The sequence below is a fragment of the Athene noctua genome, chromosome 23 (assembly GCF_965140245.1).
Source record: "Athene noctua chromosome 23, bAthNoc1.hap1.1, whole genome shotgun sequence".
Taxonomy (NCBI): domain Eukaryota; kingdom Metazoa; phylum Chordata; class Aves; order Strigiformes; family Strigidae; genus Athene; species Athene noctua.
The window spans coordinates 4,273,416-4,287,027 of NC_134059.1; the positions used below are offsets into that span (position 1 = coordinate 4,273,416).

General features: G+C 60.0%; 1 protein-coding gene across 1 annotated transcript; it reads left to right on the forward strand.

The window, feature by feature from the left end:
- The first annotated feature begins 1,056 nt into the window (after positions 1 to 1,056).
- Positions 1,057 to 11,165, forward strand: TULP1 (TUB like protein 1). Its single transcript, XM_074925406.1, has 15 exons — positions 1,057 to 1,226; positions 1,729 to 1,774; positions 2,787 to 2,840; positions 3,314 to 3,431; positions 3,523 to 3,672; positions 4,280 to 4,414; positions 4,655 to 4,768; positions 4,886 to 5,020; positions 5,212 to 5,303; positions 5,545 to 5,718; positions 6,124 to 6,236; positions 6,714 to 6,822; positions 7,032 to 7,130; positions 7,378 to 7,549; positions 8,534 to 11,165. The coding sequence occupies exons 1-15, from the start codon at positions 1,180 to 1,182 to the stop codon at positions 8,665 to 8,667; spliced, it is 1,692 nt and encodes a 563-aa protein (XP_074781507.1). The 5' UTR covers positions 1,057 to 1,179; the 3' UTR covers positions 8,668 to 11,165.
- The last annotated feature ends 2,447 nt before the right edge of the window (positions 11,166 to 13,612 follow it).

Below are 13,612 nucleotides of genomic sequence, written 5' to 3' on the forward strand. Positions count from 1 at the left end.
AAAGTTATTTACTGGCAGCCCAAGCATTATTTTCCATAGGAAACAACCCTCTACAGAAAAAAAAAAAAAAATCAACTTGCTTTGCCATTTCTGGGCTTTTCTCCTGTTTTGAAGCAGATTTTTTTGGGCTTATTTTGGCTTGGTGCTTTTCACCCTCTTGGAAGCAAAATTAAACGCGGGCAGGTGATGAGATGAGGTTTAGAGATTAAAGGGAAACCGGGAGGATTTTGTACCGAAGGCGTGGAAACCTTCGCGGTGCGGGTGGGTCCCGGGTGTGCGGTGTTCAAATGCCATCTAGTGGCACCGGGTATGGGGTGGGGAATGGGGCGCCCAAGGGGGTTTTGGGGTGTCTGTGGTGGGCTGGGCAAGGCCGAGGGTCTGGTGGGGGCACTGGGCTTGGCCGGCTTTGCTACTGGAGAGCATCCGTGGGCAGCCTTTGGAGGGGAATATTAACGGCTGAATATTAAATGCTGCTAACAAGGAGGCGAGGTGGGAGCAGCCATGTGCAGGGTGTGAAACCCGTCACCCGAAGGGACCTGGGGACGCGGGGCCCGGGGCCAGAGTGGAGCAGTGGTCTGTAGGGAAGCCGTGAGCATCACCCGGGCCTGGGGGTGCTGCCTTCCCCTGCGTGAGCTCCCCCTGCTCCCGTGAAACAGCCCAAATCCTGCTTTCCTATCACCGAGATGACATTTTGGGGTGGAAAAAAGCACATCCAGGGATGGTAACCCTGAACAAGGTCAGGCAGCATCCCTCTGCCCACACCAGGCGAGTGGCCCCGCTGTGCTGGGGACCCCACCCAGCATGGGGGGAGCCAGGGAACCCCAAAAGGTTCCCAGGGTCCGATTAACCCCCTGTGCCCCCCCCGTGCATCCCCCTTTCCCTGGGATTACCACCCTGCCAGCTGCTCTCCTGGCGGGCCTGGCCAGCAGCCCCTGAAATCCTATTACGGAATGTCAAGAGAAATAAAAAGTTAATCGTCTCCTTCGCCTGCTCTTCCTCTTCCTCCTCCTCCTCCAGCCACAGGGACTTGCAGAAGCAGCCGAGCTGATGCCGTGAGGCTGCTCGGACTTGAACCCATGGGTTGGGGCTGGTAGGGGCTGCAGTGCTGGGGGGTCAGCGGCCGGTGTTGGGGAGGAGGGAAGGAGGTCGGGGCCGGGCGGAGGGAGCCAGCCCAGAGCCATGCCGCTGCAGACGGAGATCCTGCGCGAGGTCTGGGCTGCCGACAGGTGAGTGCTGGGGGCAGGATGCGACCTGCGGGGTGGGCATGGCATCCCCACCGGGGCTCCCAGCTCCTCCAGAGCCTTTTTCTCCTATTTTCAGTTTAAAAGCAATTTAATGAGCTGGTTTATTGGTTTTATTGTTTTGGTTTGGTTTTGTTTTTTGTTTTTGGTTTTGTGGTTTTTTTTTTTTTCTCTGGGGGTCGGTGTGATGATGCTCATTGGTTTAGAGAGGAAAAGTGTTCGTTAAGAGCGGGGGTCCCCAAATTAACCTCATTGCTGTCACCCTTGGGCAAGGCAGAACCCGTCCTGTGCTCCCTGCTCAGTGGGATGCTGTCAGCCGAGCTTGACCCAGTCGAGTCACGGGAAGTTGCTTCTGGAGCCTAACAGAAGGCTGATCTTTGCTCCCCACCCCAAAAACTGGAGTGGGGCTTGGTCAGATGGTCTCATCCCCCCCCAGGAGTTGTGGAGGGCTGAAAGCCCTTACCCCTTTGCTTTCTGTGCCCCACAGCCCCAGCGAGCAGCCGGGGAGCCCCCAGCAGCAGATGCCCAAGCAGGTGAGAAAAAAATCCTCCCCCCTCCATGTCTCTGTGCCACCACCCCCTGCTGTGGGTTGTCCCCAAGGGCCGGGGACATCGGAGACCCCCCAAACCTGGCTCCACACTGAGACCAAATTGGGGCTGGATGGGCTGCTCTGTTGGGGTGCTGCAGCCCCAGGGGGGGGGCATGAGCTTCTAGGGACCCCCCCTCCAGAACAAGCAAGTAGAGGAAATCCCACACCCCCCCTGCTCCTTTGTGCATCCTTCCAAACCCCCTCTCCATCACTTCGAAGCACCCCATGTGGTGGGCTCTCAGTTCCTAATTAATTCTTTAATTAAGCCTCTCAGTTAAGCTGTCAGCTGTGACTCACTTTCCCCAGGGCGTGACCACAAAGGCCAGACCCCCCCTCACTGCATTTCAGCACAGCCCTTGGGTGCCACCCGGCCTCCGAGGGGTCTCGGCAGCAATGTCATCAATCACCTGATTTAATTAGCAGCCCCTCCTCGAATTGCTTCATTAAGTAACGAAGGAGTGGCTGTCACCCCCCCTGTCCTCCCCCCTACCCCCCCCCCCTCTACTTAAGGGATTAGATGATGCCAAGGAGCTTTTCGGTGTGAGCTGATGACATAGAAGAAACCAGCTGGTTTCCAGCTCTGCTGTGGGACCCCCAGTTTCCAACCCCCAAATCCACAACACTGGGATCCCGCTGGGGTGTGGCCCGATCCCCCCTTCCAAAACACCTTCACCCACTGCACTGGGTCATCCAGGGGGGAACGAAACTCCTGTGAGGGAGAAGGTGCTTTGTTGGGTGGTGGGTGCCCTAGTGCAACTGCATTTACCTAAATCACTTTTTGAGGGCCCCAAGCTGACACCCACTCCCCAAATATCTCCTGTCCAGAGCAAATTGCTGCCCCACATGCTCTGTATTTGGTAAATCGGGGTTATTTATAGCCCTGGCTAACTGGGATTAGGTGTGCTGTGCCTAATCCTCCTGCTTCCCCACTCCTGTTGACCTCCATCCCTGCACAGCCACGGCTCCTTGCCTTCGACGGGACCCTTCTGCGGGGGCGAGAGGAGATGGAGGTGCGGAGCCAGGCTGCCTGCTCACCCCCATGTCCCAGCTCAGGGCCCCGGGATGCCCATCGGGAGATGAGCCTGTGCCTGGGGTGGCTCCCGGCCGGGGTCCCTACGGCACAGCGTGGCTTGTCCCTCCGTGCCGGCACGGTCCACGGCGTCGGGGCAGCGCCAGCATCACGTCCCTCGTCCCCGGGGCTGGCATGTGGCCGTCTGTCCCAGCGCTGACGCTCTCCTGTCCGCCTGCTAACAGCCCTTTCTGTTTTCCTTCCTCTGCCTTCCCCGGGGGGCTGCCCCATGGTAAGTTTGAACATGGAGTGTGTCCCTTGTCCCTGGAGCGGGTCCCTGCTCCCACGCAGGCCTGGGAAAAGCCCGGCTGTATTTCGGAAAGGGACCGTCTGCTGTTTGAGCAGGGGTTGCCTTGCAAAGGGAAAAGGGATTTAAGGTCGGCTCCGTCTCTGCAGCACCCTCCGTGGGGGCAGAAGCTGAAGAAGAAGCGGCAGGACCCTGTGCCGGAGCCCGAGGCCAAGCCCCGGCGGCTGCGGGTGAAGAAGCCGAGTGAGGCGGAGGCTGTGGAGGAGCCCCGTGCCCTGGCACAGGGTAAGCACAGACCCCCCCTCAGCTCCCATGGAAATGGAGGGGACATGCTGGTCCCCCCCCTCAACCCCATCTTGCTCTCCATCATGCACAGGGGTGAAAAAGCTGAGGAAGAAGAAGGAGGAGAAGGGGGAGGAGGAGACAGACAGGGACCCTTACTCCAAATTCAGTAGGGAGCCTCGGAAGAAGAAAGAGAGCCCCCCCCTCCGCTCCCGCGTGGCCAAGGGCCCCAAGAAGCAACAAGGTGGGGGGCGGGGGGGGGCAGCACCCACCCCTCCGTGGGCACCCGCTCGTGGCACCTCATGTCCCCATGCATCGTGTCCCCCGGATGCTCCCAGGGTCTGCAGGGGCTCTGCATGTCCCTGGGGGGGGCTTTTTGGCCAAAATCCAGCTACGCCCGAAAGAGGAAAGGGGATGTGGCAGGGCCCTGCACGCGTGGCCTCGGCTGGGGAGTGGGGATCGGAGCGGGGGGGAACACACTCCCTGGGGATGTGGCAGTCGGTGGCTGGCTGGTGCCACCGGCTCTCCGGACACCTTTCCGGAGGGAAAAAAAAGTGGGGTGAGCAAAAAGATGGGGCTCGTCCCCCCCCATTCCGCAGCCTGGGGCTGCAGCCGCGAGGTGGCGGTGTGACTTTGCACGCCGTGTCCGGCGCTGGACACGGCCACCGCGCCGCTGGCCACCACGGCTGGCCCGGGCACCCACGGCCCCAGCACCCTGGCCGTGGTGGGATGGGTGCCCCACGCCGGCCGGCGCTGCGAAGGGAGGTTCCCTGCTCGCAAACCCCGAGGCTGCGGGTCCCCGATGCGAGAGGCCATCGCGTTGCTGATGGCCTGGTGTCACCTCGGGGCAGAGCTGGCCAAGGACTCTGAGGATGAGGAGGAGGAAGAGGAGGTGGAGAATAAAGACCTGCCAAAAAAGCTCAAGAAGAAACTGCCCAAAGATCCCCCCTCGGGTGAGAGCCGGGAGAAGAAGCTGAAGCCGAAGGGTGAGTGCCCAGGGGATGGGGGGGCTTGAGCCCGACTCTGTTGACACTGGCATCTGTCCTTGCTGGGACGAGGGGACCACCCGTGTCCCATCCCCATCTCTATCCTGGGAGGTTCAGGTGGCTGTGGGGCAATCACCCCTTCCTCCTGCAATCTCCCTCACCCTGCCACCTCCCTGTCCCCCATCCCCGCCCATCCCCATCCCCGTTTCCAGCCACTCATCGGCTCCTTCGTCCCACCAGGAGACAAGGGTGACCCTGAGAGCAAAGCCAAATCTGCCAAAAGCACCAAGAAGGAGCCGATGTCCATGTTCCAGGTAAACGGGGAGAAGAAGGAGAAGAAAAGCAAGAAGAAAGGTACGGGGTGAGCCGGGGGGGGTGGGGGGTGGCAACCAGTCCCACTGCCCCACGGCATCACCCCGAGCTGACAGCACCTGGTGCTGTGTGATGGTGTCCCCTATGTCCCCCCCCCAGCCGCCACTGGCAGCGATGAGGAGGATGATTCCGACTCCAGCACCAAACCCATCAGATCAGAGAAGAAGAAAAACCCCGTGTCCCTCTTCCAGACCGGCGGGGACCCCCCCAAGGAGAAGAGAACCAAAAAGAAAAGTGAGAGCCCGGCACTGGCGATGCAACGGAGGGTGGTGGGTGCTACGGGGGTTCGTGGGGGTGTGGGTGAGCCTGGCCATGGACAGGGGGGTTATGATCAATGGGGTTGGTGTGAGTCTATTCCAAATTCGGTTTTGGGGTTCAGTGGAGGCTCTTCCCCCCACTGTGCCCCTGCCTGTTCTTGCCTGCAGCTCCTCCCAAAGCGGCCGATAGCGAGGAGGAGACCCCGGAGACCCCGCAGAAAAATTCCAACAAGAAGGGAAAAGGGAAGAAATCAAAGAAGGTACAAAACCCCCATCAGAGCCGTGGGGATCCCCTTGGGGAGCAGCAGCTCTTCCCCCTGGGCTGGTCGGGGGGGCTGGAGCGTCCCTCAGGAAAACCCATCACAGCACCGTCCCCAAAGCCACCAGCTGCAGAGTTTCACCCCGGTGGGGAGGATCAGGAGCAGGGAGCAATTAGCTGGGAGAGGAGGGAAGATTTTGGTAGGTTTGGCTTTGGGGTCACCATCCCCTCTCGTGTTGCAGTCGAAGGAGGAGAGGGCCCCGTCGCCCATTATCGAAGTGGACAACCTGGAGGAGTTCGTGCTGCAGCCAGCGGCGCAGGGGGTGACCATCAAGTGCCGGGTGACGCGGGACAAGAAGGGGATGGACCGGGGGCTTTACCCCACCTATTACCTCCACTTGGATAATGACAAGAAGGTAAGCTGAGGTGGGGTGTGGAGACCCCCCCAGGGCTCTGCACCCACTCTGGGGAGCACCCTCAGGGTTTTCGGGGGATGCCCGTCTCCGTCCCACCGTGTTGGTGGGTCCTGAAGGGGGGTGCTCCCCTCCCCTGAACCATGTTGGAGGTGCCCCTCCAACGCCCCATGTTGATGGTACCTGGGATGACGAGTGAACGTTGGCCACGCTAATGCTGGGCTGGGCTCAGCCCTCCCACCCCATGGCTCAGCTGGTGTTTTGGGGATTATCTTCACTCCACGGCTTGGGCCAGGTCATGGCAGTGACCTGTTGGGCTGAGCCTTGTGCAGAGGGTGTGGCGGGGCAGCGAGCTGGGGACGGTGGCAGAGATGGCAACGACAGTGTCCCATCCCACCGCCCTCCCAGGTGTTCCTCCTCGCCGGGAGGAAGCGTAAGAAGAGCAAAACCTCCAACTACCTCATCTCCATCGACCCCACCGACCTGTCGCGGGGGGGAGAGAACTTCATTGGGAAGCTGAGGTAGGAGCAGAGGTGGCACCCCGTTTTGGTGGCACCCCATTCCTGCAGCACCCTGCTCCCACTCCATGGGTTGCTAGCTGCCCCGGGGCGATGGTGGGGTCAGGCAGGAGGCTAAAATCGGTGTTTCCCGCTGCTGAGTTGGACCTAAGGAGTGTTGGGGGGCCGGGAGGGGAAAACAGGCTCGTCTGGTTCCTCCCGGCAGACAGGTCACGGCTAGAAACGGCGCCTGGTGAGCCCGGCAAGTCCCGGCCTGCTGCACCGCCGGCAGCCATGCGGCGATGCTGGGGGGTCCCCGCAGCGGCAGCACGTTTAGGGGTGCCCTGAACTCGAGCAAACAGCTAAAGAGTTGGAAGGATGGCTTTGGCGGGGGCAGGGGGGCTGTGTGTGGGTTTTGCAGCTGCAGTAAAGCCAGGGCTGTGCCTGGAGGGGGGTGTCAGGGGGTCACTGGCCACAGCCATCTCCCATCCCCGGCTGCAGATCCAACCTGATGGGTACAAAGTTCACGGTGTTCGACAACGGGGCCAACCCCGACAGGGCCAACGCCGACTGGTCCAACGTGCGGCAGGAGCTCTCGGCCGTGGTCTACGTAAGCAGCATCGGGGGGACCCCCCCGGGACACCTCCTGGGCAGGCAGCAAGGGGGCCCTGACCTGTGCCCCTTCGCTGGGCTACGGCCCCGGGGGGGTCGCAGAGATGAGGAGTGGGCTGGATCCATCCCTGAGCCCTCGTTCAGCCGCCGGCGAGGGGCTGCAGCCTGCGGTGGTCACTGGTTTTAGGGCTGGGATTTCTCTTGCAGGAGACCAACGTTTTGGGGTTCAAAGGCCCCCGGAAGATGACGGTCATCATCCCTGGGATGAACGCTGACAACGAGAGGGTGCCCATCCGGCCCCGAAACGTAAGTCAGGAGCCAGACTGGGAGAAACTCCTTGAGGACAGGATTTGCTGGGGCTCACCTTGAATTTTACCCATTTTGGGGCAGGGAAATGCTTTCAGGTATCCCTGAAATTCCAGGCACCTCCCTGGGAGGTGGGAGATGTGGCATCTGTATTTGCTTCTCTGCACTGGATCCCATCTCCCAGCTGGAGACTACAGAGCAGTTAGGTCACCCCAACTCTGCTCTGCCCCCCTCTTGCCCTCCCCAGGATAACGACGGCCTCCTGATGCGATGGCAGAACAAAAACATGGACAACGTGATCGAGCTGCACAACAAAGCGCCGGTGTGGAACGACGAGACCCAGTCCTACGTCCTCAACTTCCACGGCCGCGTCACCCACGCCTCCGTCAAAAACTTCCAGATTGTGCACAGCAGCGACCGTAAGCTGGGAAGGGGATGGGACAGGGGGTGATGGGGGAGGGGAGCACTGCCATCAGATGGCCCCAGCACCCTCTTTTTTTTGCTGAGGTTTAGTTTTTTTCATGCATAGCTGCTTTGGGGTCCTGCTTTTGGGTTGACCCGGTGCTGAGGGATCTGGGGGAGTTGGGAACGGTCAGGGTGAGGGTCATGGTTGGACTGGAGGAGCTTCAAGGTCTTTTCCAACGTGGATGATTCTGGGATGATTTTGCCTTTGCTGGAGCTGGGATGAGGCCGGACAGGGCGTGTGGCACGGCACAGGCAGCTGCCTGCTGGTCGGGGTGCCGGCAGAGGGAGTGCGCGGGTCACCTGTTGCCAGGCAGATTAGGGAAAAGACAAATCCTGTGGGGTGCTGAGCACCCACTCCCATCACACTACAGCCACCCAGTCAGCCCAGGCCCCCCAGAGCACACCCCCCACGTTGCCAGTGGGCTCACCCTGGGGTGCATGGCGCCTTGGGGACAGTCCCTCGGGGGTGGCCATGGCTGTGTCCCCACATGAGCAGCCGGACGCGGCCGTTCGTCACCTGTCCGGTGCAGTCAGAAGCCTTCGGCCTCCGGGGTGTTGGGTTACGGGACAGAAAAAACCTCTCGGGGGCCCCTGGTTATTTTTACAGATTTCCTGTCACCCGCCCTCCGGTAGCAGCGGTCCCACGGGGGGGTGAGTGGGGTCCCTGTCCCTTGGGGCGGCTGCGGCTGCCGGGGAAGGGGTGCTGGGGGGACCGACGGGTGCTGTGGCTCTGTGCTGGACCGTGCACTGGGAAAATAATGCTTTTTGGTAAAAAAAAAAATCTGCGGGCAGAGCTCAGTGGAGCAGGGGGGCGGCTTCTTTGGGATGCTGCTGCGTGGGTCCCCTGGGAAAAAGGCAGGATGGGTGCGCAGGTGACACCCCGGCCGCTTGCCCCCCCCCCCCCCGCGCTGACCAGAGCCATCCCCTCTCTCCCGCAGCCGACTACATTGTGATGCAGTTTGGGCGTGTGGCGGATGACGCCTTCACCATGGACTACAACTACCCGCTCTGCGCCGTGCAGGCCTTCGCCATCGCCCTCTCCAGCTTCGATGGGAAGCTGGCCTGCGAGTAGCGCCCGCGCCGGGGCTACCAGGGCTACCGGGGCCACTTGCCGGTGCCCGGTGGATGCTCTGGCATCCCCGTCCTGCTCCGCTCCCTCTGTTTCCACCTTTTGCCCGGCGAAGGCTCGTGGTTGCAGCCGCTCCTGGGAGGGTTTGAGGGGCACGGTGCCCGCAGAGCGCCGTGGGACGCTCGCTCGGCCACGGGCCACCCTCTCCAGGGAGATTTGGGACATATTGCAGGTCTGGGGCAGATGGTAGGGTCAGGCCCGGGGTATATTTAGCAGATGAGGCTGACTGAGATCCCGATCTCATCCCTTTGAGACGTTTCTTGGACTCAGATCCTGGAAACTCATCCCCCTTTTTCTTTTTTTTTTAGATTCTGGTTTGTATTTTGTAGCTCAGTCTCTGTGAGAGGGGGGGTTTGTGGTCGCCTCGGTTTGTGTTTCCTCATCCCTCTGTGCGTGTGCACAGAGCTCACGTGTGGCTGGGCTCTGCCCAAGCTCCTGGTGAGGGACCCCCCTGCCTGGCTAGATGCCCACTGAGCACCAAATCCTTTTTTGCCCCATTTTGCTGTGCGGTGCCTGTGGTGTTTTTGCACACCCCAGGGATCTTCACCCACTGGGTCTAACCCCTCTGCCTGGAGACCTTTGGGGATTTGGGTCCCTGAGGAGCAGCCTGGCACCCAGAGCACCGGTGGCACGCGGGCACGTGCCGAGAGAAGCCGGTGTGGGCGGGGGAGGGCTGGTAGCCACGTGAGACAGAGCCGGCATCGCCAGCACGGGGCTGGGCTGGGTCGGTGCCACCAGGAGGGACCTGGAAGGGAAAACTCTGGGTGCACCAGGAAGCGCCGGGGTGACTCACGAGGTGTGGTGCGGCGCTGAGTCACGCTCAGCACCCGGCTGGGCCCGGCCGAGCCCCCCGTGCCCCCGTTGCTCTGCGGCATCCCTCTGGTTCACGCCGGGCTGGGGGTCCCGCGGAGCCCTGCAAGGCCCCACTGTCCCCACTACTGGGACTGGTCCCATTGGTGCTCCCTGCTCGTGGGGAGGTGCCACCCCGTGGCACAGACCCGTGGGGTGTCACGGGGGGCTGCGGGGAGTCGCTGGGAAGGGGAAATGTTGGAGAAGGGCAGCTCAGGGGGAGCAGGTCAGTCCTTGCCCCCCATTTCCAGCACAACCCCCCCTTTGTGGGGTGAAGATTTGGTTGCACGGACAGTCCTAAATCTGATTAATTCAGTGGTGAGAGACACTGGGACATGCTAAGGTGTTGGCATCCCAAAACACCATCCTTGACTCCCTGATAATGCTTCTCTCACCTGCTCAGCTCAAGCACTGACCCCAGGGGGCTGATACAATTTGGGGTCCCCTTCCTGGGACACATACAGGTCTTTTACCCATTCTGGGGTGACCTGAGCCCCCCACATTAACACTGAGACAGGTCGCCAGGGCAGAGAAGCCAAGGAGTGGGAGATGGATGAGACAGAGGCCGTTGTGCAAGGGGGATGCTTGTCCTCGCTGGGCAGTGTCACAACGCTACCATGGCCCAAACCTGTCCCTGCGCAGGGCTGGGGACAGTTGACAGTGACAGTGGGACCACGAGCCACAGTTGGACCGCTGGCAAACATCTGCCCCAGTGGCTTTGCAGACGGAGCTGAGATTTTCCCACCAGCTGCATGAATCCAGGCTCTGTGATTCATCGGCAGACACTCGTGGTGGGGGCAGACGGGGGCGGATGCTCGGGGACAACGGGCCAGCGTGGGATATCGTGAAACCTTCTTGTGAGCTAAAGGGAGAACCAGCCACCACGGTTTGGGGCCAGCATCCCCTGCCTAGGTATGGCCAGCAAATGTGGGGAAAGCAAGAGCTTTCTGCCCAAATCCAGCCACGCACCCAACATCTGTTTGAAATCGGGAAAAACTCGGCTAACGTTTGAGCTAACGCTTGTCCCCTTTTCCTCTGGTGGAAGCAGAGAAGCCAAAGCGAGCAGAGAAAGAGGGATTTGGGCTCCCCAAGCTCTCACTGGAGCACGAGCTGCAGTTATTCCAGCTGCTTCCCAGGAAGTTTCTCCTTCCCCTCACCCAAAGAGTCCCCGTGTTGCCCATTGTTGCTTGCAAACCCCTCGGGATTCCCAGCCTGCAGCCCAAGCGGAGCAGAAAACCAGCCACGGGTGTCCAAGGCCGTGCCACGCCATCCCAGAACGCAGTCACCGCATCAGCCGCCCACCCCAAATCACTTACACAAACCCTCTAACCCAAACCAACTGCGGCACAAGAAACAAATGAAAACAATTTAATAGGGCGATGGATATTCGGGCCCTTTGTTTGCGCTGGCTGTTAACACCAGAGGAGATGAGGAATGGAAGCAGCCGAAATGTGTATCTACTTTGGCCGACGGAAAGTGTGACGGATGCGCCGGCAGACCAATGGCTGAGGATGCTGGGGTGTGCGTGGGTGTGAAAGGAATGCTCTCTGCAAGAAAAGATCAAAAAAAAAAAAAAAAGGAGCCTTATCAACCGCGTTTGAGCCCAAAGTGTGTGTCTTCCGTGGAGAAAGGGTTTTCTCAATCCCCAGGGATGATGTTTTTGCCGCAGCGTGAGACTTTGAGGCTTCTGAAGCTTTATTTTAGGGGGCTGGTGTTAGGCTGGTGGTGCAGGGATGGATTTAACCCCACGATGCGCTCATCAGGGGCACGAGCACGGCCCAGAGGCGACTGTCAGCAGCTCCTCAAGGGAACCTCCTGCGAAATGCATTTTATTTTTGCAAAGATGGGTATAAGGCGAAGGGGCGGGGGAAAAAAAAAAAAGTCCCACCTCGATGCTGAGCGTCGCATCCTCACTAGGACCAACTTCACCGCGGCGCCGGTGGCTCTCGCAGGCGATGGGTGCCGGCATCCCCATCCCGTGGCGATGAGCAGAAAGAGGCTGGTCCAGAGCTGAGCAGGAGGAGGGAAACGGGGGGCTCTTCTCCACCCCCTCACTTCTCCCTCTGCCCCAGACCCCTAGGGCTCGGTGGCAGGGGGGGAGCTCCATGCACCCAGCCCTGAGCACAGGCTGAGCCCCTGCACACTTAGGGGGGGGCTGGGGGTGTTTCCATGGGGGTCCGAAAGGCCCCATCAGTCGCTGCATCCCGGCAGGTTCGGGAGGGGAGGCCAGAGCGGGGAAACTCCTCGCCTGGGTGGGAGGCCTGGAGCTGTTTGGTTGCCAGCGCAGAGCATCGCCTCAGCCCCGGGGGCTCTCGTCCCCTGCTTTGAAGTGGTGATACATTAATTAATCAAAGTAGTAATCGTGATGGGGTGTTTTTGTCTCCCCTTCCCCTTCCCGTGTATTGCTTTCGGTGACATTTTTTAGAGGGAAAGGCAGACTCGTGACTGGTAAGCTGGGCTGTGGGTTTGCAGGATGGGCTCTTTCTCAGCACAGCAAGCTACAGGCAATAATGGGAAAGCCAATATTTTTCAACTGCTTTTAAAAAGGAATCGTTTTTTAATTAGTGAATCCATTCTGGAGAAGTGTTGGAGTTTTACAGTGTTGTAGCTGTTCTTGGTGTCTTGCCTAGACTTGGATGTTCTGGCCATAAGAAAATATTATTTATGGCGTTGCTGCTTGCAGCTCTTTTATATTATAATTTGGGAAAGGAAGTTGCTGTTCCCACCAGTGGACGAAGAATAGCAGAAACGAGGATTACGGACTTCTGAAGGAGGGTGTGGGGGGGGTGGGGGCATAAAATTAAGAGGCAAGGGCTGGAAGAAACCACCGAGTCGGGCTCGAATCGCCACGCTCCGGAACAAGCTCATCCCGGCCTCGGCAGCGGCTGGGTCGGACGCTGTAACCGAGCCGAAGGCCGACCCTGCGCAGGCCCGGCGCAGCGGTGACCCCCTCGGTACTCCCCTGCGCAGCGTTCCATGTGTTCCTAAACATTTGCAGATCAGGCTTTTATTCATGGGCTAATGCACGCTTGTTTGCTCATGCCTTACTCAGCCTAAACTCCTATTGAACTCAATTAAGCCTGTCATCTCCAGGAGCAGTCAATGTCATTTTTGCCCAAGTAAGGGATGAGTAACGAGTGCTCCGAATGGCCCTTGGAGAATAGCAGCCATTTTGTTGCAGTTTTCGGTCCAGATTTCTTACAAGTTAGCACCAGGCCAAGGGTGGAAGAATGCGATAGGGCTTTATTAATCACACACAATTGCTGAACGCGCTGGATGCTTTGGAGACTGTCGCTTTACGGGCTGCAGCGTTGGCTGTCTTGTCCCAAAATGCCTGAATACAACCAAGCTCGGCAGGAAAATTGGAAAAATATGTTTCTGGAAGGGATAAGATGCAAGGAGCATCCCTTCTCCAAGCAGGGCGCCGGGAGGGTCCCTCTCCCCGATTTATCTCTGTGGGTTTTGGGTACCGTGGCACAAGTCCTCGGTGTGTGCCAGGCCCCGTGGCCGGTGGGGCCGGGGGTTTTGCCGTGTGTTGTCCCTTCTCGGGGCCGCGGTGCTCGACAGTCGGGCTGGGTCATGGCCAGGGACTCGCATGCGATCAGCCGGCTGCGGCTTAGCGCGTTACCACCCCTCGGCTCGCTCCGAGGAAATGACCGCGGCCCGGCTCCTGGCTCGGGTCCCTGGGGAAATGGCAGCGGCGGGGGCTGAGATCCCGTCCTGGGCACTGCGGGGTGGGGGCGCGGGAGAGGCGGGGGCTGGGGGGGGGGGGAGGGCGTGAGGAGGGGGTTGAAGGTCTTTGGAGGGGAACAAGAGTGTGAGGATGGGGATGAGGAAGGGGATGAAGGTGTGAGGGTGGGGATGAGAAGGGGGATGAAGGTGTTTGGAGGGGAATGAGGGTGTGAGGAGGGGGATGAAGAGGGGGGTGAAGGTGTGAGGGTGGGGATGAGGAGGAGGATGAAGGTGTTTGGAGCGGAATGAGGGTGTGAGGAGGGGGATGAGGAGGGCAATGAAGGTGTGTGGCCAGGCATGAGGGTGT